Source organism: Glycine soja, chromosome 2, assembly GCF_004193775.1.
Source record: "Glycine soja cultivar W05 chromosome 2, ASM419377v2, whole genome shotgun sequence".
Classification (NCBI taxonomy): Eukaryota; Viridiplantae; Streptophyta; class Magnoliopsida; order Fabales; family Fabaceae; genus Glycine; species Glycine soja.
Window position 1 is genome coordinate 4,499,444 of NC_041003.1, and position 25,014 is coordinate 4,524,457.

The 25,014-nt window shown below is 32.7% G+C and overlaps 2 protein-coding genes and 1 pseudogene across 5 annotated transcripts; 1 reads left to right on the top strand and 2 right to left on the bottom strand.

Moving 5' to 3' along the window:
- Positions 1-297: 297 nt before the first annotated feature.
- LOC114381691 (kinesin-like protein KIN-7F) lies at positions 298-8,762 on the bottom strand. Its single transcript, XM_028340924.1, has 14 exons — positions 8,408-8,762; positions 6,977-7,393; positions 6,338-6,427; positions 6,135-6,235; positions 5,932-6,045; positions 5,776-5,857; positions 5,604-5,671; positions 5,441-5,506; positions 5,216-5,340; positions 3,166-3,502; positions 2,530-2,634; positions 1,523-2,437; positions 954-1,267; positions 298-839 (listed from the first exon to the last, which is right to left on the bottom strand). The coding sequence occupies exons 2-14, from the start codon at positions 7,185-7,187 to the stop codon at positions 518-520; spliced, it is 2,850 nt and encodes a 949-aa protein (XP_028196725.1). The 5' UTR covers positions 7,188-7,393; positions 8,408-8,762; the 3' UTR covers positions 298-517.
- An 8,013-nt stretch (positions 8,763-16,775) lies between these two features.
- Positions 16,776-19,185, top strand: LOC114369693 (annotated as a pseudogene).
- Positions 19,186-20,766: 1,581 nt separating this feature from the next.
- LOC114381697 (protein CHAPERONE-LIKE PROTEIN OF POR1, chloroplastic) lies at positions 20,767-24,024 on the bottom strand. 4 transcript variants are annotated; one of them, XM_028340937.1, is made up of 5 exons: positions 23,818-24,024; positions 22,708-22,878; positions 22,503-22,603; positions 21,404-21,848; positions 20,767-21,191 (listed from the first exon to the last, which is right to left on the bottom strand). In XM_028340937.1, exons 2-5 carry the CDS (start codon positions 22,848-22,850, stop codon positions 21,035-21,037), a joined length of 846 nt encoding a protein of 281 aa, XP_028196738.1. In that variant the 5' UTR covers positions 22,851-22,878; positions 23,818-24,024; the 3' UTR covers positions 20,767-21,034. The 4 variants fall into 4 exon arrangements, with proteins under 4 accessions (XP_028196738.1, XP_028196733.1, XP_028196729.1 ...); XM_028340932.1 differs by having other exon boundaries at positions 22,708-22,882; positions 23,818-24,023; XM_028340928.1 differs by having other exon boundaries at positions 22,708-22,891; positions 23,818-24,014.
- Between the last annotated feature and the right edge of the window lie 990 nt (positions 24,025-25,014).

Genomic DNA, 25,014 nt, shown 5'->3' on the forward strand with positions numbered 1-25,014 from the left:
ATTCTTTTGTGCACAGTAAGTTATATAGAAATCACTTCTCTTGTAACAATTTCTTTTCCAGGTTAGAAATTCTTCAAAAGAAAAGGTTGAGATTTGTTGAAGAAAAGGATACAAAAGAAATAGACAAGACTATAGAGGTAGTAAGTTTTCAAAATTGGAAACAAACCTTAGTTTCTTGCAAATAATGCTAAATGCAATCTAATCATTCATTTTTTTAATATTATATTAATGGTTCACGAGTTATTGTGTTTTCTTCTGTGCACAGTATGTGCAGTCCTCAGTTCTTAGGTAAGCATATTGTACAAAAGAAAACTGTAACCTTGGAATTGCACATCCTTGATAAAACCTCTTTACAATCAAGTAGCAATCAGAGTTAGAAACATAAAACAGAGATAAGATTGTTTGTAAAAGGTGGAAAAAAAAGAATGTCCTATGTTAAAAGGAGCCAAAGGGGGATTTTTTACATGGCCAAATCAAACTTCCTATAAAATAATTCGCTTAGAGAATCAAATCAACCTCACAAAATATTCTTCATACTGGCTGTCCAACCAAACGATTTCTTTCTCGTGCGCCTTGGGGCAAAGTTGAGTACAAACATCTCCTTAAAAGCCTGATCTGGCTCTACTGAACCAACCAACTTTGCAACAATGGTAGCACTCTCTCTAATGTGCTCTAAGTCTTCTGTTTCTGACCACAAGCAATGGGCCAAGTGCAACCTTCTATTCTTTGAACTCAAACGAATTCCCCATTTAATGTATAGGCTCTCTCTTTCAGATCTTGACAGCTTCTTCTGCATTTGCCTACTCAACATCTGTCTCTCTCCTCTAAGATGCCTCTTACTGTTTGCAAAAGAAACGCATCGCAGGTTTTGTAATCACACAAAATTTTAACCTTGTAGTTGAAATAAAAACTTGTGAGAACTTTTAAAAGAAACTGAATACTTGAAATCTTACCTTGATTCAGGGGTAAGTCCATCTTCCACAGTCTGATTCCCATGATCAAAATTTTGCTTGAGATAGAACAGCCTTCTTCGCTCTACTTCCATATAGATAGAATCTGAAGGGTCTCCTTTGAACAGAAGGAAAAAGTAAGTCCTGTGAACCAATGAAACATTACAAGCATTCCAGAGTTCAATAATCTCTTTCTGCAGCCGCTTGAATTCTGAAGGCCATTCCAACTGTTTTTCTTCCTCAGATTGCAATGGGTCCAAACCAACATCTTTGAACTTCTTTGTATTAATTTTGGACTCCATTCCTGTCTCTTGAACCTGCCATGCAAAACAACTCAAAAGAATCACTGGCTGAATTTTCATTATAAGAAGGGTTCGTTAATAATATATACATGTTAATTGCTACTTCCATCAATCGCATGATTAACGAAACACAAGTGAATCAGTATAGTAGATTAGAAACATTTTCAGTTAGATGAAATGACTGATATTTAGCCATCAACGCTCGCAAATAAGACCAGAGGAAGACACAAAGAAAGGAAGGAAGATGAACATTAGAATTTAGAAGCATACCTCAGGGTTCCCTTGCAGATTTGAACTTTCAAGATCATTCTTTCCGTTTCTTCCCTGGGGTAAAGAATTGTCTTTATAACTTCCATTATCGATGGAGGATTTCATATTCTGTACATCAGAAGCTCTTCCCAGAGAATTCGCGTAGCCAGCCCATGATAACCTCTTAGCATTGGCATTAGAATGATGTGTACAAGTCTTCCTTTGAAGGCCCTCGGGTCTTCTTGTGAAATCTTTTTCGCTTCCTATTGGGGGTGCGTTCTGAATCATTTCTTCCTGGTCAAACCAATCTGAAGATGGATATCTCATGAGACTTGCTTTACAACTTCTGCTTCTGGTTAATTTCGTGGTTTTGGAACTAGATGCACTACTTTGTGTCAGACCTGGAGATATTTTCTCTGAAGAGGGAAGAACAAAGTGTTCTTGCAAGAACAAAGAAGGAAGAACTAGATCCGCTACTTCTTTGTTGTTCTTTAACACAGATGAGCACAAATCTAGATTTTCTTTGTCTGTATTATCAACATCAGTTAATCCTGAGACGGCTGGAGATGATGCAGTAGAGAATGTATGTGTGTTTGAATTTAGATCATCTGACTCGATGCACCTAATTTCCCTACAACGGTCCCCTAAATTATCTTCAACGCTTTTCTGATCCAAATCATTCTTTGCAGCATCATGACTTACAATAGAAAGCGCAGGGGAAGAAATCCTGACTGGAAGATTCTTTTCCAAATCAGGGAGTTGGAAATAGTTCTCATCAGAACTAAGACTATGTCCATCTGAATATTGAGATGCATCAAAAGATCTGACACTCTCAACGCAGTCAAAACTTGATAAATTTTGTCGTTCGGCTGTTTGATTTTCAAAGTCAAATGAACCTCGCACACGTAATTTGGGATACTGATGACCTGAACTGTCCTGAAGATTGGGTTTGAACATAAAATGGATTAAAAAGGAATGCCAATTACTACTTTTAAATGCTTTAGAATAGGCAAATACAGTACACTTACTAGCTCGGTTGAGGACCCATCGTCTCCAAGCACTTGTAGCATGTCCTTAATTTGAGATTGAGCAAGGTCCCGCTGCATCGAAACATCCATTACCTCTTTCTTTAACTGCAAGCACAGACGGACAACAACGGGATTCATAATTAGAATTACAGCTTAAAAAAAAACACATGCTCAGACATAAGGAAATTACAGTGTCCTCATTCCTCATGCATTCTAAAACTTATGTGAATACTTCAGGGCAGGGACTTAAAATGAGAACCCCCGTGCCAAAGCTCACCCTTTTTCTCTAAGAATAATTCAATATAAAAAGTTAATATATACAGAAGTATGTAGCTAAAGAGATTCTACAGAAGGGAAGGTGTGGAATAAACCGTCAACTGCAGAACATTAAAGGACCAGTTGAAATGAAACAACAATCTGATGAGAACATCAAGTCATCTACTACCGTACAAACAATGCAATGTACTCTTTTTTAAGGAAATGCAAATACTTCATGTAACATTGTGGCTGATATATTTCATTAATTTATCAATAGCTATTTTAGAAATTTTCCTCGATGTCAGAGATGTAGAACAAAATCCACTTCAAAGCATAATAAACGCAATTAATCTTTGTTGTGAAAATGTTGATCCTTACCATCTCAATTTGGAGGTCTTTTTCCTTCAGCAATGCTGCAGAATCAAATTTAAGGCGGGTTGGCCCTGAATTTTTCAACTCACTTTCCAGTCTAGCCAACTCTTTTTGTAGTTGCTTGACCAACAACTTATCAGACACCACTACATTGACTTTTGCATTAGTTGTCACTTCTTTAGCACAACTTGCAAATAAAAGGGTGTTTCTGGTTTGTTCAACATGGCTCCTTGCAGGGCTCATGGTGCAGATGATTGCAGTTTTAGCATTGCCTGCTAATGAAGACTGCAGTATGCGGGTTAGCTTTGAATCTCTGAAAGGAACATGTCCATTTCTCCCCTTGCTGCCATCAAATTAATTATTTTTAGATAAAATCGAAAAAAATATTTCCCAAAAGTATATCAAATATTGATAATTTTTACGGCCAAGTCTCGCGTGCGTCCACGGTGCGGGACGAATATTTTGGGAGGGGTTGCATGGTGCTTAAGTAATTAGAACCGTTAGATTTCTTAAAATTTTAATCAATGGCTGATAAACTTTTTTACTTTGTACTTTTTCTTTTTTTGATTTTCTTTCATTCCTTCCTAATTTACCCTTCTTTCTTTGGTACCTTCTCTATCCTTTTCCCTTTCTCTTTCTAGGACACTAGCATCCCGCGTGGAGGAACCAGCGCAACACTGTGACAACGACCCACCGCACGGCATCGATGAACCACCATATAACGACGACAATCACCGCAGTCAACTACACCGCACCACCGCCACATGAGCTAACGACAGTGACACCACTGCAACCACTAGCGACATTAAATGAAGACAACGACGACAACATCAAAGTGCAACGATTTTCCCTTCCATGGCAACGACGGATACACCTTTTTTCAGATCCGGAAAAAACCGCAAACCACAACCCATTTAGCAGATCTAGAACAAAAGGCAACCATCTCAAACAACCAGCTCCGATGCTGCAACCACAAGGAGAAAGTAGAGAGGATGAAGAAATAGGTCGCACCTTGGGCGACAATGCGGCGGACACCGCCGACGTCGTGCAGTGAAGGTGAGACGGGCGGTGGATTGTCGACGTCTTGCGGTGGGTCATCGTCGCAGTGAACCGGTGTGGTGGAGGCTGGTGATCGAGTGGTGAAAGGGAAACGAGATAGAGAAGAGGAAGGGTAAATAAGGAAAGTGAGAAAAAAAATGAAAAAATAAATCAGTCATCGATTAAAAATTAAAAATATCTGAGAGCCTCAATTACGTTTGTATGCTGAAACACCTTGTAAAGAGTAGGTGCTCGTGGTGCCTCTCTCTCATAGAGAGGACGCACGCGAGTCTCGGCCTTGTATGGACACATTCAGTAAATTTATGAAGAAAAAAATTCTGTCTGAAAGAGTTTCACTTTCACCTATTCATAATTCCCAAAGTAATAAACTTGGTAATAACAGAATCAGTTGGCCAGATTATTGCATAATAATGATGTAAAATCACGATTAAGGAGCATCCTAGAGTTTGGTTCATTACATGTAAATATTTGTGTGTTTCTTTCATTAGTTGTCAATATTTGCACCCTATAATCTATTTGTACCAAAAGTATACGTATAAGAAAGAGAGAAAGCTGACCAGTTAATCAAGGGTCAAGATCGTGCATAAAAGTGAGCAGTGAAATGGCAGAGACAACAGAGAAAAAAGATAGAGAGAAACGACGGAGAAACTTTATGCAGGTATCCTTTTTTGTATTAATACAGTTGCTACCGTTAGAAAGATCAGTAAATCAAAATCACCTCATATTTTGAATTTTGTAGAGGAATTATTAAGCAATCACCATATACTTTTATTATTATAAGAAAAATAACCTCACGTAACCAAAAAAAAGTCATATATGTTTATAGAAGTGAACAGTCTTCGAACTCTAAATTCAGCACGTATCTTTACTATTTCAAACTTACCCAAAACTCAGTTTCATGTGGGTTAAAGTTCTGGGTAAGGCGAAAAGGATATCGAAACGGTGTGCATTTAATTGAGTAAAAATAAATATTGAAATGCAAACTTTATAAGCTAACCTCAGTTTGCGTATGACAGTTCCAAGAGTTAGTAAACTACGATTTATGTGGCAACCCTCTTTCAACCTCGTACCAGCTGAATTAGTTTGGGATGCGCGCTCACTCCCAGCAAGATCAACGAAATTCTGTACCCGGAAAAAAAATATCATTTTGGTTTCCAATTATTGTTCAAGTAACAGAGTAATTCTTTTATATTTTTCTGTAATCTGAGTGACTCAGTAGTACCACAGAAGCAGAAAGGGAGCTCATTTTGTCATTTCCCAGAAATTCACGTGCAGAACTTTCAATTGTCTGAAAGAAGAATCGCATTATTTAGGAATCGTTAGCAATGAGGCGCTGTAAGATTCTCTTCCTTTAGATAAAATTAAAAAAATAGGAACATAAGTACCAGTCTGAGAATCTGATGAGATCTGGAGCTCACTTCATTCAGAGCAGTCTCCCCTATCTGCCTTTGAGCTGAAAGTAATGAGGAAAATTAAGCAAAAAGAAAAATAGACAAAGAAAGTAAATCTGTACAACTCAATTGAAGCGAGTTCATCCAAATTATCCTTAGTCCTTACCTTCGCAGAATGAAATAAGTTCTTGAAAATGGTTCCAGTCCCTTAAAGTTTCCTCTGTGAGTCTCTCAACAACTGTCCCTTTCTGTTTAAATTGCAAACTGTTAAGTAAAATGTAGAAGCACCAGCTTTTTGAAAAACACTGATAAAGATATTTACCTCTGGATCATCAAGAAGTCTGAGAGGTGTACTGTCAACACTAAGGAGGTCCCTGACAGATTCATTATAGATCTCCAATGCTGAAAACTTCAAAACAAATTCCCTTTCTGTGCGCTGTGAAAAGTGAAAATATAATCGATATAAGGATTTTGAGAATGACAAAGCAATGCAGTGATTCATTGATGAGTTCAGATTTCATTTACCTTTTCTATGTAGTTGAAAATATCTGCTATGGCGAAATCTGTTATGCCACTCATGGTGTATGTTTTTCCGCTGCTTGTTTGTCCATACGCAAAAATGCTTGCTGATCAAATATGCCCGACCGAAGTTGTTAATGTAGAAATTCCATGGACGTTCATTCTTATGAAGGAAGAAAAACAGATAAAGGGAACAAAGAAAAACTCACAGTTGATGCCACTGAGAACTGAAAGAGCAACTTCCTTAGCTGCTTCTTCATACACCTGCTTTGTGGGGCTGTCATTCCTAAATACTCGATCTACAGAGAAAAAAAAAAAACTCAAGGTGGATCAACAGAGGGAAGAAATTTTAGCTTTTAACCCATGTTGGACTAATGGAATAATAAAACCCAAAAGGATGGTCTCCTTCTATTTTCAATTTTTCATGTATAGAAACAACCAGATTTATGACATATATAATAATTTTCTCCTAAGCAGACTGGTCATAGCTGACAAATCATCTTAACAAACTATGACTAAATAAAAATCCCAAAGAGCCCTTGATTGAACCCCACAACATTCCAGCAATTTGAGTGCTCAACATCAATTATGGTGAATTCTCACCACATTCTCCACGTTAATTCATTCAGCCTTATGTTATTGATAAATGACCATTCTCAATAAATAAATAAATAAATAAATAACCATTCAAACACATGAAAACATTTTCACATTCCAGGCAGCATTATAGGAAGCAGAAGCAAATTAAATTAACCCCATGTTTCCACTATTTTATTTATCACTTCAAAAAATGTTTTGTTTCATACATAAACCTAACAGTGAAAATGTAAGATTAGCCTTTTTCTTACCAAATGTGTATGCTGTTGGATACAGGGACCTTTCTGTAGCTGAAAGATTGTTCCTGTACATGATGGTTGTGTCATTAATGCATTCCCATTCAGACAGATCATTTCTTGTGAGTTCCTTTTCATTCAGAGGTCTCACACGAACAGAAACAAGAATCCTCTCTTCACTGCCTGCTAGGTTTGACATTGCCTCCTCCTCTGCAATGGAACCCATTTTCTCAACTTTTCTCCTCTAACAAACCTTCAATTCCACCAATGACAACGCGACCATGTCCCGAATTCAAAGCATCCCAAAAGGCCACTTCAACATTCACTTACTTTATTTACTTTTCAGTTGCTTTTTTTGAAACTTATATTGTACTATTGCTTGGATGGTGTGGAACACAAGGGCCACCGAAGCCTTCAACCCCCAATCATTATCTGCAGCAACAAATTAATCAAAGTTTACAACTCCATAAACAAGCAAGGAAAATCAAAAGATTGATCTTGTTCTGCACAATTTTAAATTCAAAGGTGTCAGAGAGGGGCAAAAAATAATAATAAACCAGCATGGCTTGCTCCTATAATTTTGACACAAAAATGAGGTGCTCTACGTATACTAATGGAAAAAACTTGGAGCTTTCTGAGATGTTCCCCGAGACACAGAAACAGACTGTCAAATTCTCCCTCACATGGAACATTGAAAATTTTAGAATTTGTTAAAGAAGATTATTACCGTCGGCGACTGGGGAGTCAAATTATTATTAATTTTCAAAGAAAATTCTTCACCAAATTGGTGTGCTGAGAAATTTGGAAACAAATTTTCTAAGAAGGATTGTTAGAAGAAAAGAAAAAATTGAATGGACTTAATTATCTTACTAAACTAAAAAAATCTTAGCTGTTTCTTTTCTGTTGAGTTTCTAGTTCCCCTAAATTTAGCATGTGGAGGATAATCCAAACAAATCCGATTACACAAATAGGATAAATTTGAAATAAAACATTATATTAAAAATAAAACAAAAATTGCTAAGTGCCTCATAGCTGAACTGTTAATGTGACGCAAATTTTGCCGTGTTTAAGAAGAAACCTTTAAAAATTAAAATTAATCCCGAATTAAAATCTGAGCTTCAGATAATGAACATTAATCTATCATTATCGATCAAACGCTGGGAAACTCACATTTTCAGCATAAGCAAAACTCTAGATCAATTTTAAACAAAACAAAACTAGTTCTCATAAATTATACCAATAAATTAAAAATGATAATAATAATAATCTTCAAATAAAGAAAAACTGAGAAGTTTTCTGGCCTCGGTAATCTGAAAAAATTGAAAACAGAGTGCGGAAGTTTAAAAAAATCAGCATCTGAAAAAGAGGAACGAAAAAGCGAAAAGAAGTTGCACGAGAATTTAAATAAAAAAAAAATAGAAAGCGAGCGTTAAAGCGTTTCTTCACCTGCGCAAATGCAATTGCAAAGGAGAAGAGTGAGAGAAGAAGGTGATGAAACGAATAGTGGAAGTCGAAAATGCTTGAGCGGCACCAAGATTCGTAGTTAAAGAGGAAAATGAAAAATGAAAGCATAAGAATGGTGAGTGTGTGTTTGTGTTGTGTTGCTTTTGAAATAGTGAGGATAATGGCTTCTCCTTCTTAATTTGTTAGTTGCAGCTCACTCTACATTTTCAGCTTTTTCAAACAAATTTAACGACCACGCTAAAGAAGAAGCATTCGTCTCCCGCAAATTACCGACCTACCCCCGACCCTGTACCGATGTACCTGCCCCTGCTGATTCAGTTCGCAACTAATGCCTATAATTTCAAAATTCCAGTAAGATAGTAAGATCGCAGAAGAAATTAAAGAGGATTCACTCAACTTCAGTGCAAATACATAAAAAAAAAAAAAAAGATTCAATTAATTGATCCAAAAGGAAAATTTAAAAGCCCTCTGAATTAAAATTATTATAAGTTTCATGAACTAATACAAAACAAAATATTATTAGTATTTTTTTCAGTTATAAGGTTGAAATATGGTGTCATTGTTCATAACATTAAGGTGAAATTGGATTTGAATTTCTTACCAAAATTTTCATTTCAAATCTTGTAAATGAAAAAAAAATTGTTAAAAGATATTTATGATTTTTTATTTGAAATCCAACTTAAGAATTCTTGGATTATTTTGTCTGGGTCTTATAACATCATGTAAGATTCAAAAACCTATATTATTTTTACTCTAATAATAAAATTTAATTTGAGTTCTTAAATTTTACTTTCACTAGAAAAAATAAAACATTTCTTTTCTCTCAAATTGTATTAAAAATAATATTTTTTGACAAAAAAAAAAAAATTATTAAAAATTCTTTTCCTAAAATCCAACATTCAATATAAAAAATACTTAAATAAAAATAATAATAATAAATATAATGAAATTCAACTCAAAAATTCTTATTAAAAATATTCTTATCTTTCCCCGAGTCACTGCTGGATGATAGAATAAAGTAGTATTTTTAATTGGGACTTCATGTCAAATGACTAGTGTAAATAATTTTTAGTATTTTATATAGTATTTTTTAAAATACTCCTATATTGAATAATAAATCACTAACTCTTTTTCAAATTAAGATGTGTCCTAATAAATGCAGATAAGATACAGAGCCAGTGAGAACCTAAGAGAAAAGAAAAAAGGAAGGCTTGAATTTATGTAGAAAGAGCATAAAATCGGTGAAACACATGCACGTGGTGCTTTTTTCTAACTTTTACAGGTTGAGTCGTTGACGTGTGTGTGATAACCAGTATATCACGGCACCAGACTTGCCACCAATATAATTTGAAATTCAAGACTACGGTTTACGTACGAAATATTATTAATGGAAAGGTTAATTTTAGTTTATGAATTACTTATTATATTTTATTTTATTTTAAAAAAATGTTTGTTTAAATTAGTTTATGTATAAGTTAAAAATTATTTTTGAAAAAGTCATATGAAAAAGTTTTTACAGATTAATTAGTTTATGCATAATCTAAATTTTTAGCTTATGAAATTTATTTTTTTCAATTTTTTCTCATAGGAATGTTTTTAAAGAAGTTTATCTAAATATAAATTTAGTGTGTTCAATTATTTATGCTTGCTTAAGGTATGAAAAACATTGATTTGTAGAAGTTGTTTGTTATTCTGAATATTTGTTTCAAAATATAAGTAATAACAATCCACTATTTATAGAAAAAAAATTTCATACGATAATTTATATTTAGTTTTCATTTTTTAAGAGAATTTATTTTTCATTTAAAAAATAGTATAAATTTTTTAAATTATAATATAAATGATGTAATATCATATAACTTTATATAGCTTCACCTTAAAACATACACACAATGACACAATGTGCTTCCATATAGGTGGTGGAATGGTAGATTGAGACATATATTTATCAACAAATGCTAGTTATTAATTGTTAATTGTTAATTTTTTATTAATGGAAGAGTTGAACTCGGGATCTCTCATCTATATATATACATATGGTCCATGGTTGAAATTCACGTACCTAGAGTGTGTGAAGCTTGTCAATCACAGCATGTATCAGTATTATAGGAGTCCTGTCAAGGGTCCTATGTATGTATAATCTTAAGAAGCCACAAGCTTATGGAAGAAAGGTTTGAAAAAATTAATCATTGAATCAAAATATTTAATATACAACACGTATGTTTGAGATTGAGGGTATGCCCAAAATTCAGACATGTCAAAGGGAGTGGCGCCAAAAAGAAATGAAATGTAACATAGCACAAAATGGTTTATGATTATGAACCCTCTGCTGCATTACATTCCCAAGGCTAAACTTATAATCAATGAGGTATTAATTTAATAATTAAAAAAAATTATTGCCTTGGGTCGGACTTACGGAGGCATAGCAAATGCCACAAAGATGAACGATTTTGTGAGAGTACTGCAATGTTTATAGGCGTATCAAACATCAGTTTCTCGTGTTTATAAACATAATAAAAACATAAGATACATCAAATAATAATTAAATTCACATTAAATTTTACACTAAAATTATTTGAGAAAACATATTGACAATCAACAAAAAGGACCATGCACAGTAACTTTATTTATTTTTATAATAATAACTACCTTAAAGTTATTTCTAGTCTAATTTCTACCTAGTTAATAATGTAAAAAATTAGTCTGGTTTCTAATTGATTGATAATGTAAAAAAAAAAATTATACTATCAAATATCAATGAAAAGAAATTACACTCAAATTGTTTTAACTTTTTTATTGTGTTGATAATACATTAGTGTTCTTGCAAAACTACTGGAAATACCAAGAGGAAACAAAGCAAGCTGTGAAGTTATTTTGTTGTTGACTTGATGGTACAAATACAGGGGCTAAAGTCCAAAATTAGCCCAAGACGATCGATCCTAGGAAAAGAAAATCCTATATTGTTGCGAAACGATTCTTCTTGTTCCAATCTATTAGAGGCTGGTTGAGTTGATTGATGCAATCAAATGCAGAAACGTATGGCCAAATTAATCTAGACATTTTCAATATAATTTGATTATCAATTAGCCTCAAACATGTGTGAGGAGTGGGGACTTATCCTAGTTATCTCACTCTTGTAGAGATATCAACATGTCAACTAATAATGTTCTAAACATACATTGCTAATTCGTTTGAACATGCTATCTTGTTGTGGATCAAGCTTATTAGATGTTCTCTTTCACTTTCTAATGTACGAACTCTGAAACCTAATCATTTTTTATTTTATTTTTTTAAAGGTGAGAATGTGAGATGAATATTATTAGGGAAAAAAGCTTAAGTGAGACTAAGAAGTCTCATTCCAAACTCTTAATCAACAAGTTGAGTCTGGTCACACGCTACACTTACTTCAAGTTCTATCTCACTTAATAGATGCATGACTCAATCACGCAGATTAATTACGAGACTCCAAATATTATAGGTGGATGGATGGTTCTTGTGGGCTACTTCTCATATCTCATAATATTTCTTTTTTTTATATTATTAATTACACAAATCATGATAAAATACTTATATATCTTTAACAAAAAAATAATTTGATGAAAAGAATTAGAATACAATTGTAAATCTATTTAAATATTTGATATATATATATATATATATATATATATTAATAAATGCAAATATTACTGAAAAAATTACGTATACTTTCTTATTTTTAAGTGAAATATTTTTGAGAAAAAACAATTTTTTATTAAAAAACACTTACGATACGAAACGGGCATAACAAAAATAGCTGGATGGTTACTGAGAGAAAAAATCTATAAAAAAAAAAAAAAAACTTGAATACGAGAATAAGAGAATACTAGGATGGTCAGAGATCATCAATTTGGTAATCATATGAAATTATGAATAGCTGTTGCTGAGTCTGACGTGAATTGCGTATTGCTTTCACATCATTCTCCCAATCAATTTTTAAGTGTATATGCCATTTGTTTCCACAGCAAGCCGTGCCCATGTTTGATTTATTTTTATTAGTATGAAACTTGATATTGATTAGAAAATCTTGTTAGTTGTTATTTCTGAATCCATACTTTTTTATTGCCAATAAGGATTGGACATTTGGTAGCTTCAGCTCTTTATTTACCAAAAAGTGTTAGAGGTGATGTCGCTGATGCAATGCGTAGAAAATAATCAACCAATGCATTTTTTTCCCTTTCAATTTTAAAATAATCCGTGCAAACACACATTCACTTACTTATAATTTATGTGACCAACTACTAATGACTTATGAAATACTAGAAGGTTGTTATTAATTACTTTTTGTCTTCAACAACTTAGTACGAATAGTTGTTATGGTTTGAAACAAAAATAGGGATTAATTGTTTATTCTGTGAACGACCTTGGTCTTCACCATAATGAAACTGAAAGTTGGTTTTCATTGAAAGGAAAGTTAATTATTGCACTTAGGTTTAAAGAATAATAAAGGAGCATAAGATGTGTGTTGCAATGGAAACAATAATTAGAGAAAAAGATATAATAAGGATGAACGTATATATATGATTGATGGCCAGTGTTTGGTGTTAGTTAAGGTGCATTGGTTTGGGGGAGGAGGGGGTCATGTTATGATCATAATAAACAACAAACAAATCCAAATGGTTTGGCTTGAGTAGTTAAATGGTTTCATTAACAGCGATTTATAATCTAACAATTACTATATATTGGCCCTCCCAGGGTGGTTAATTTATAGGTTAAGTGAACGTAAATCACAAGTCAATTTGATCAGAGAAATAAAACATACATTGACATTTGAATTGCATTTTATTCTATAATAATATCTGGGTGGTAGTGACTTTTTATTATTATTATAAGCAAATATTATTAAGAATCAACAGAGTAAAAGTGTACTCTAATCCATACAAAAGTCTTATAAGACTAAATCAAACGGATAAAAATCAATAAGTTAGAGCATCAATACACCTATGAGCAATAATAAACACTATCCATATTATAAGTACCATTAATTATAAATACATAATTTATTAGGCATAATCTAAATAGATCATATCACTGACATAAAATCTTTAAATATGAATTTGGGTGTAACTCAATCCCAAAAGCTAGTTTAGGTGATGAGAGTTACCCTTCATTTATATATTTTAATTTGACTTTTATTTTTAACCGAGGTAGAACTTGGATTTTTTTCCAACAAACCACCTTAGGTTTAACATTTATTGGACTTGGTGTGTGAATAATGGTGAATGCCCCCTTCTTATTAATCTCAAACATGGATTAGAGTACTCTTTTATGTTCAAGTTCCATATTCAAGATTAATAAAGAATGGTCACTTACTATTTGTTGTTCATGCATCAAGTCCAAGAAATATTGAGCTTGAGAGGATGTATTAGAAAAAATTCAAATCTCACATGGACTAAAAATAAAGTCAAATTAAAATATATAAATGAGAGACAATCCTCATCCCTTGAGTTGGTTTTTGAGATTAATTTAAGGTCAAATAAGATAAAATGTTAACTAAAACACATCTTTTTTCTTTCTTAAGATAAATCTAAACTATACATTCACTCCATTTTATCGTTGACAATACATTTTTCGGATGATAATAGAGTTGGGACTTGGGAGTAATAATAGCTATAACCTATAGGTTACTAGATGAGTATCTCTCTCTAACTGAGAAATTCATAATGCATTTCACGCTTTAAGAAAAATTCAATTATTGGGAGTGATGGAGACAACGAGTCTGTCACCTTCTTCCTATAGGGTAGGGCTGCTCAAGCCCGTTTTCACTTTTCTGTCTCTTTAGTTATATGATCCAGCTAAATATGAACAAATCATATCAATTGCCTCAAATCAAGGCCGGTTGGTCCATATAAATGCTTTTATTTATTTTTTTCAAAATTTTTATTTTAAGTTCATATAAATTTCTCTTAACTGTGTTTATTTCTAATGCTCGGTTTGGTAGAGATTAAAAAGGATAAAAAATAAGTGAAATAAATAGTAAAATTTTGTGAGACTCATATTTTTGTTTTAATTCAAAGTTAACTTTCTTCGAACTCGCTCCTATAAAACTTGCGCGATGTATTTTTCTTTTGATATTTTGTTTTCGTCGCACGAACTGTTAAAATCCTTTTGTATATGAGCATTCTAAAATTTAACATAAAATTCATAAAATAATGGTCACATAATTTTATTAAAAGTATAGTAATAGTTTTTATTACACTGAGCAAACAATATAATTTTAACAAATATAAAAAAAACATATTACAGTTTTCATTTAATTTACCTATTTGTTACGTACCGTCAATCACCAACAAAATGCAAGTCTTAAATTAAAATTTACGTATAATTTTTGTTTTTTTTTACTAATATACTAAATTTAAGTTTTAATTCTTGTATAAAAGTTTTGGTCTTTGTTTCTTATACCAAAAAAGAGAACACTTTCAATTGCACATTATGTCTATTATATGTTAATAAGTCACGGCGTAAAATTTATTTAACATCAATTTATGAATGTATCACATAAAAAGTGCTAACAATTAAAATGATGATATTTTCTAATCATATATCACATTTTAATTTCAACATATAAAAGGATACATTTTAATTTTAATATATAAAAGGATACATGTAACATGATTTTAATCCATTTATTGCTCAGCCTTGGACCTAGGTCATCGCCCCTTCAACCTAGACGCAAGGTCGACCTTGATTGTTGAACACTATTAATAATAACAAGTGAGTTGTGTCACATTTGAAACTACTAGGCTAATGAGGCAATTGCCTTGAGCCCTAATTATTTTGGCGTAATTTTTTTCCACACTTCTTTAATAAATTATTTATAATTAATTTAAAGGAATAAGTGATAAAATTATTATAATATGACAATCATTTACTACTATTTTTTTACTAGTAAGATTATACAGTCTTGAGATATGAATATAAGTATAGCTATAAATCATTTAAGTGTAATTTTATTATTTGTTTTAAGAAAATTATTTTACATACTCTACTTTTCCCCTCCTTAAAGAAAAGCTATTGAGTATAGAGTTTACATTTTTTGAATGAATATATGATTTATATATAAAATATATTTTGTTGAGAACATTTTGTTTATTTTTTGTCAGCCAAAAAACATTGTGCTGGTGATAAAGAGACTCGAGTGTATGCTGCATGCCTATACATGTTGGGCTTATTGTTGTTAGATTAGCTTAGGATAACATGTAACAGGATTTAAGTTCTATAGTATTTGATACTTGATCCAATCCCAAAATGTGTGTAAATGAGGCTTAGTTTTAGAAAACTGAGAAAATGTGCTTTTGTTTTAAACTGATAAATAAAGATTTAATCTGTTAAATGTTCTTGCATATACTTGACCATTTATTTTTAATTAATAAATATCACTAACATGTACTTTATTAAGATTAAGATGTTTAGTTAATTTATTGACCGTCAAAACAAAGTTAGATTTCTCAAAATAATAAAATTTCCAATGCCAATTCCATTTATTATCAAGCGTCTCTCTGTTCGACCTGACTTTTCTGCTCTCATTTTTTATGTTGTTTATGTGTTGTTCCATTAAAATAATAATGAATAACAACAGATATGTTAATATTTAATAATGATATTTAATTTTAAAAATCATGAATTAAACAGGAAAATATTACAGCCAAATTCCTCTCTCTCAAGTCTTCACGTACAGATGAGTCTGATAAGCAAGAAGCAAGTAAGCAAATTCATTTTCTTTTTCTTTTCTCTTTTTTTTCTCCTACAGTCAATGTCTGTGTCTATATTTCAGTTTGGTAAAAAAACGCTGCAATATTCTATTTTCAAAGGGAAACCAAAAAACTGAAGCGCGAGGAAGCTAAAGTAGCAACGAGGATGAGAGAACAAGATTCGATGATTATGACAGCATTGTTGTCGGTACCGTTTGTTTCTTGTTTTCCGGCGTTGCTCCTCCTCGTACTCTCAATAAGCTGTCTAAGGGCAGTTATCTCACCACTCAGGAACAATGAATTGACCAACTTTGTTACTATGACTATATACTCACTCCCATCCTTTTTATTATAAGAATTAATTACAAATTTTATCATCAAAACTTTTATTATTTTATAAATTTTTTATGGCTCAAAGTTTTATCACTCATGTACATGGCAAATTTTCTGTTTCTCTCTGTCCTAGTATTCATTTGCTATGAGGAAACAGAATGAGCGATAAACACAAAATTTGTTAAGATCCATTCCCCCTACGAAACTGATTTCTCTTTTTTGTTATTGTAAAATAATGATGTGGCTTTTGTGGGGAAAAAAAATAGTAATAGTAATATAAATAAATTTCTATGGTACCGGCAAAGAAGTTTGGAGCAGCTATGGTTACTCTTGAACATCGCTACTATGGAAAGAATACTCCATTTAATTCTTTGGAGACAGAAAATTTGATATATCTTTCATCCAAGCAGGCACTTTCAGATTTGGCTGTTTTTTGCCAGTATTATCAGGCAAGCTACATTGTTTTGCTGTCGTAGTTGATAACAACTTGGTAGAAATGAAGCTAGTAAAATGGTAACCTAAGAAATTTTGTAGGAAAAAGTTTGTGGATAGTTCTTTGTTTGAAGTTTTCTAGATGACTAAATAAACCTAGGCAATGCAAGGCACTTACATTGTTAATCTATAAGTTGCTAAAACCAAATTTTGAAAAACTGTAAATGTTTATTGTAAAGTATTAGTGTGATTGTGGCTAACATTCAGATATAGATTAAGGTCAGCAATGGTCAGTGGCATTGAGATATTTGTCAAATGATGTTTTATGTTACTCAATTTACGTTACTTTCATCTATTTAAAACTTGTTCAATTGCATTACATGCAGTATAAGAAAGATATCTTTGCGAATCCATTCTTGCATATGGTGTTTATTGGATTGTCGGCTTCCTTCCCATTTTATTTGACTTTTTGGTGTCATTTTTATGTAGGACTCCATAAATGCAAAGCTTAATAGAACAAAAATTGAAAACCCCTGGTTCATTTTTAGTGATTTGTATTCTGGAGCACCCAGTGCATGGTTCCGTCTTAAGTTTCCCCATTTAACATGTGGAAGTCTGGCTAGTTCTGCAGTTGTTCTTGCTGTTTATAACTACACAGAATTTGATGCAGGTGAAGATAGTTTTTTTATTCATGATCATCTTTTGTTTCTTTAGCCTAAGGCTATAAAGTTTTCAAAGTTCCCTCTTATTTAATTTCCATCAAATTTTAAATCCTCTGTTTTATTTTTCACGTGCAGATTGGTGAGTCGGCAGGTCCTGAATGTAAAGAAGCGCTGCAAGAAATTACTCAACTCATTGAACACAAACTTGCAACCAGTGGAAAGGAACTAAAGGCCTCTTTTGATGCAGCTAATGTATGCTCTGTTCCTTTGTTACTCTTTCCTTGCAAAAGTATATTATAGTTTACCCCGGATCATGAATTATGTTGTTCACTAGACTTCCTAGTTTGATTGTCATGTTGCATGCTGACTTTTTCCCTCGGTTTTGTAGCTTGAAATAGATGGAGACTTTTTTATATGCTGCTGCTATAGGAGTGTTATGATTTTCGGTGCTTTTGTTATTAATTGCAATTACTTGTATTCAAATGCATTTTGCCGTCTTCTCTTTTTCTGGATCCTTGAATGTTACAGTTTCAATATGGAAATCCAGATAAAGTATGCAAGCCTCTTGTTGAAGCAAAGAAGGCTGGAGAGGACTTGGTGGTATGCTTTTCAACTTAGTTCCTTTTCCAGAATATTATGAAACTGCTCAATGTTTTTTTTTTTGTGGCGGGAGATTTAATATAACTTTTGAACCACATCTGATCCCCCCCCCTCACTATTTTTGCAAAGGCATAGTTTATGTATTTCTTTTTTTCCTTTTGACACTCTAAATTATAGTTTATAGTCATAAAAGATTCTTGGTCATATTATACAACTCAGTCAAGATTTGTTGTATCCTCAGATTGCATAAAAGGTAGGGAGTAATGTCTCAAATTTGAATATGATGTACACTATATTGTGTGATTCTTGGTTTATTCTGATGTATGCCACTTTTATCTGAAATATTGCCAAACAACATATCAACTAGTTTTCTCCAACTACTTTGTAATGGGCTAATGGCCACGCTAGCTCATGTATTCACCCCCTTAACCATGATCTTCACAACTTAACATGGAATTTGGTATTTTGTCATATATCAATATTCTATATTTTGAGAGTCTTAGCACATATTGAAAGAATTTTTTCTCTGTTTTTTTCTTTTGTCATTTGTGTCCTTCTTAAGTAATATGCACAGATATAGTCTTGGCACAATGGTAAGGTTGTGTACATCTATTTTACATTCATTTGTTAGAGGGCAAGCCTTGGCACAATGGTAAGGTTGTGTACATCTACCCTCTCCTAATTTCACTAAGTGGGACCCTTCTGAATGGAGTCTGTGGTTTGTTTCATACATCTGATAGGAAACTATATAATTTGACATGCAGAATGCTTATGCCAAATATGTCAAAGAGTACTACATTGGAACTTTTGGTGTTGATGTAAAGACTTATGATCAGAAGTACTTGATAAGAAATGCTATGAGTGAGGACAATTCTGCTCGATTATGGTGGTTTCAAGTTTGCACTGAAGTTGCATACTTTCAGTGGCTCCCTCAAATGATAGTATTCGCTCCTCAAAAGTTGACACAAAGCAAGTTCTTATCCAAACAAACTTCATCTCCTCATAGTGAGTTGCCAGTTACTTTTTATCAATTTAATCAATAACATTCGTTATCCTTGTCTTGTCATTTCTGTGGTGGATGTATCTGAACTATATTTCTCTAAAATCCAGAATGGATTGTTTATTTGATGGCTATCTAGGACAAATGAGTAGCTCATTTCCAATCTAAGTTACATTAAGTTATGTGTATTTTCCTATTCGTAGTTGCTTGACGTTGGTAGCATGATCTTAGGCTACAGCTCAAACATATCTAGTACTATTCTTTGGTTTGTTTACCTAATAAAAAGGGGGAAAAGAAGACTTCTGAATCATGTAACACATCGTAGAAAAATATATTGTTCAGCCTTGGTTGTGTAATGCTAGCAATACTGTTATTTTTTGGTTCACTGGAATGCTGCTTAATTGCTATTAAACATTTCAGTACCTTCCTACATTGTCAAATGTTACAATTGTGGCAACTGTTCCGAGGATGTCTTCAATCTCCTTTCTCCATTGAAGGTATGCACAAGTCATCATCTTAACGGCACACTCCAAGTCTCTAACGGCAGGGACTAAAACCTTAATGAAATAAAACTTTAAGGACCTTTAACCAGTCAAATATTTGTTTAGGGACTAAAGATCAATCTAAGAAAGTTCAAGACTAAAAACTTAGTTAATTTTACGTGTTATTTTAGATAAATTAAGTTTAGTTTATATTATCATCCATGTTGTTCTAAAATATATTATTTGGAAATTATTTTAGATTTCTAATCAATGTTATTGTTAAACAAATAATGATTATTCTAAATATATATTTTCTTATAATTTTTATAATTATTATTGAAAACATTTACATCTTTATATTATAATCATGGGTCGCACAATGCACAAGTCACTATATTAGTAATTAGTAATAATTATAAAAAGGGAGCAAGAAATAAATTATATGATATCATGATCAACGTTAAGTTGTTGTCATGCTACACATATCAACCAACATTCTAATTTGTGGATTTTGTTTTCAGGTAATGCGAAAAACTGCACCTCTCCTGATGCAGTTCACAAAGTATGGCAAAAGATTTTAGATCATATATATGGACTTGTGGTTATCTGAGTGCCTGGACACAGGCAACAGTTTTACATGATTAATTATATATGTTGTGAATGATGTACTATAATTCTGCATGAGTTTACTATTTACTAGGAGAAATGTCTAATTTAATTGATTGAGAAGGTGCGCAAATTGTTGTAAATCTTATATCTGTCTTCAATTCTTATAGATAAAAAAAGAATTCCAAAATAGTACTAGAAGCTTAAGTTTGACTTTTTAAAAAAAAATGAGTTATTTAAGTTTGGCTTATTTATTTACATAAATCTAACTAGATGAGCTTAACTTACTGAAGAAAATATAGCTTGAGCTTGACTTATTAAAAAAAATAAGTTTGAAAATCACATGTTAAGTTTATTTATAACATAATTAATTACGGTTTTATGAATTTTTTCTTATAATTTTTTTTTGAAACGGATATGTTTAATAATTCTAAAAATTACATTAGGTCACAACTAACTCGAATCAAGTTACATAGACTCATTTAAGGAGACAGATCTCTTTGAAACGGATATATGTAAAATTTGAAAGCCAAAACTTTCATATCCAAACTGAACAAAAAACACATTCATTTCCGCTTCTAAAACATTCCAGTACGTTTGCTAATTCAAATATTTAATCTAAAAAGACAAAACAACTGTTAATTCAACAAAATAATGTATGTCATTTTTTTTCTCCTTTAAGCTATAATTTGACATCTAAACAAGGTCGGCCATAAAATTTCGTGAACTTCTTCTGCAAAAACTGGTCTTCGGCTTTAAAACCCTCTTCACCTAAGATAGGTCGATGAAACCCATAATAGAACATATGTTATCAGTGATGAGATCACTTCAAATGCCCTTGGTCCCTTAAGTATGGTAATAGGAGGAATTACTGACACCATCAAGAAGGTTCCCAACAGCCACGAAATACCAAATGCTCCAACCCTGCAACAAAGCATCATGTCATATAAGTAAAAGCCTAAAGAAAAAAACCACTAATGCAACAAATTCTAAAGAAAGGGCACAATGATAATATGATATTAACATCCGAATGTAACACCATGGGAATGTGATGCTTTTAAATGAAAAATAACAAATCACGATCTAACACTATATATTCTAAACATATTTGAAAGAATAAGACGCATTGTATGTACCCATATAGCGAAGCTCGTATGTTGCTCTTCAGCCGTTCATGGATAAAATATATTGTGGCGATCAGAGATATTGCTACCTGAAGAGTTGGCCCTTCTTCAGTTGGAAAGAGGACAGTCAAAACTCCAAGTACCAAGAATGCTATTGAAGTTTTTATAATGAATTTTGTAGATGGAGTTTGAAATCTGCCTCTGACAGCCTGCACAAATTTGGATTGATTGACTTCCCTCATTTTTTTCTTAATGTCAATTTTTGGGTTTTTCCGTTCATAGAACTTTTGCATGATTATTTTGTCATGTGCTGACTCAATAGCATCCACACTTGGCTTGTGTCCTGCATATTTTTGAATCAGGAAGTTCCTTGCTCCTTGAATTTCATCTTCAGAAGCTTCCTTGCTTATTCCAAGTCGTTTATATGGGTCCCTCACATTAATTCTTGGAAAAACAGCTGCATATGCAGCAAAGGATCAGCAAAATGATAAAGCAAGCGATAATATATTAATGGTTTTATATAAGAGATTCAAGTATCATATGCATTAGGTGGAAAATAATCAATAGAGGAATGAATCATTCTGAATGCATTAAAATGGAACCCACTAAAACATGCAAGTAAATATATTTCACAGTTTTCTACAAGGGAAATAGGCATTCTGGGCAAACATCAAACCATAATTTTGTACCCCAAAATCAAAAGGCTGAAAAACAGTTTCCTCTTCAATCTCCAACAGTCAGGCCACCTAGCTTCCAAGCTGGTAAGGTATCACTCCATTTTTATCACATTCTAGTTCTGGTTCTCAGAAACACCAAGAACTATGAATGATGCGCTTAAATAAATGTAAAAGGATAATGACTTCAACTCAACAAATCAATAAATAAAGGCGAAAGAAAATTCCTAGCCTATCATTCAGGAGAAGACCAAACATCTACAATTATCACATGATCATTTTCCATTTTAGTTTTATTTTACCAACTTTTGCTTCAGGAAAAAGCACCATCAACCTAGTACCTAATATACTAGTTTTACATGATCGATGCCCTAGCGATGAAATTTTCCATATCAAGAAATCATAAGAATTGAGCTTCTTCAAGAAAGAAAAGTTACCAGCAGAATCATTTGACATATCACCATATGAAGCATCCATGGCACTTTTGACCAACTGAAGTTGTCTATTGCATTTTAATATAGGAGACAAAAAACTCGTTCTGTAAAGAGACAAGGCGAGGATAAAGAATTGTTCATCCATTCAACTTCGCACAAACCTTACATCAAGTTCCAAGTTCAGGAGGTAACAATCAATATCATATACCTTTCCACTTGACGAAATGCTATCCCTTGTTTATTTCTCCCAGCCACAGAGAAGGCCATAACCCGGGCATGGCGTGATCCCATGGGATGAAAAGGTAGCTGTGGACATCTTGTGGGACAACCACTCAACCCAGATGCAGTCATTATAGCCAAAATCCTCTGGCAATATGACCTACCTATTTACACTTTGTGAGAAATTGAGATTACAACTTGATGTTTCACAGTCAAAAGAAGAAAGAAAAATAGAAGAAAAGAAAACCAACAACGGCCCAAGACTCTAGCATCAGATATAAAAAGACAAGTAGGACAATTATCATGCATTACAAATACAAACCAATTGATATCATCATATAATTAACCCATTAATTCTTAGATTCCAAAATTTGGTCTCTAAACCTTCCGATTCCATACATAACCAATTTTCTTCTTTACTCGTGGATATGTAGATCCATGTTAATTGTTCTTAGAGTGTAGGTTACGACTAACTTAACCTCACAAAACCGGCTTGTAAGGTGAGGGTTGTCCCCCCTATTATATCCACTGTTTTGGTAGTTGACGTGGGATCTCCAACAATTGTCATGACTAGAAAACTTTTCTTGAATTGTCTCATTATCTACAATGCAACTTCATCACTAGCAAGGTAACTGCATACCTAGTATCAAATCACTAAAAGATAAGATTTTTTTTCACCAATTACTACCATAGGCCAGATCTTCCTAGAGTCATATACTGTTATTAAGTTGCAACCTGAGATTTAAAATTGCGGCCAACCACAATTGGGGCTGCATTTGACTTCACTTTTTTTCGCAATTTCAGCGAACACAAGCGCAATTGAAAACCTCCACAACCCCGAGTTCATCATAACAATAAAGATAATTATAAAAAGGAGCAGCAAAGACGTGAGGCACTGTAAGAACTAAGAACTAAGAAGAGAAAATGACAATATATCGACGCAATTGGGCACAAGCTAGAACTTTGTAAGAATCATTCAAAAAAGAAACAACAAGCATTAAATAGTATTATACTACAGAGGAATTAAACTAATCAGACACAATATAGAACTATTGTATATACAGAAATTGAATCTCAGAGAAGTTGATAGGTGGGATACCAGTGAAAGGTGTAAAAAAAGGAAAGGGGAGAAAAAGTGTTTCAGAGGGAGATGGGTAGCTTGAGGTTTGACATGTGAGAGGGAGGGTGTGAACAGCGGATAGCAATAAGAGTGTACCGAGCGAGAAGAAGGGGCTTAGGCGGACACCAAAACCTAGCTGCTCCACCCGATTTTATGAATGACTAATAAGGACAAAATCATTTCATTTGCCATCTCATCTCATGCCCTTTTTTTTTATTTTATATACTTGTTCACCGTTTTTTTGGAATTTAGAATTTCTCCCATATGAAAGTTCACACTTGATTGTTATGTTTTTTTTTTCTTTTCTTTTCATGGGAAAAAAAATAGAGTTGAGGCTAGGGTGAATCATCTATTGTGTAGTTCATGAAATCATATCTTGAATTACTTATTAGAATTTGTTATTTTGACCTGTAAAATGTAATTTTGTATTTATTGTTTAGTCCTTATAACTTTCAATGTTTACACCAATTGTTTTAGTGCTTTATTTTTGTGAATGTTTAGATGAAATTCAACTAGTTTTTTTTTTTTTTTCAAAATTTTGATTGTGGTGTTCATTCTCACAATGTGCAATGATGAAGATGGTAAGGGCAATTGCCATTGTGAGGTTGTCATGCAAAAGGCGAAGATCTTGATGATGGTATAAGTAAAGGCACAACAACTCCACTAGGGTGCACAGTGAAGGCAAGAGAGTGAGAGAAAAAGGGTAATTTGGTAATTTAAACAGATCATTATTACTGTCATATTAATATTTCCTTAATTGTTTGCCAAAATACTATTATTTATGGAAACTCACGTGACCCCGCATGTGAGTTCATTTCTGATTATCCGAATCCATTCTATCTTCTCCACATGCAATGCATTATTCGTACAGTGCAATTTCGTATCACTAACAAACTCCATAACGCACACAAGGGGAAAATGCATTGCATATTTAATCATGTGAGTGCTTGAATATTATTTAGCGATTATATTTTTATACATATACTTTACAGTTTAATAGATATACATTTTTGATATATTGTTATATTTTAAGTAATCAAATTTCATTTTTATATCTTTTAAAGTAAGATTTTTCAAAGTAAATAAACTTATAATATATAATAATTTAAATTGGATAACATTATTAAAAAAATTGTATTATCAATGCGTATATTATTTAAGGATGATATATATTTA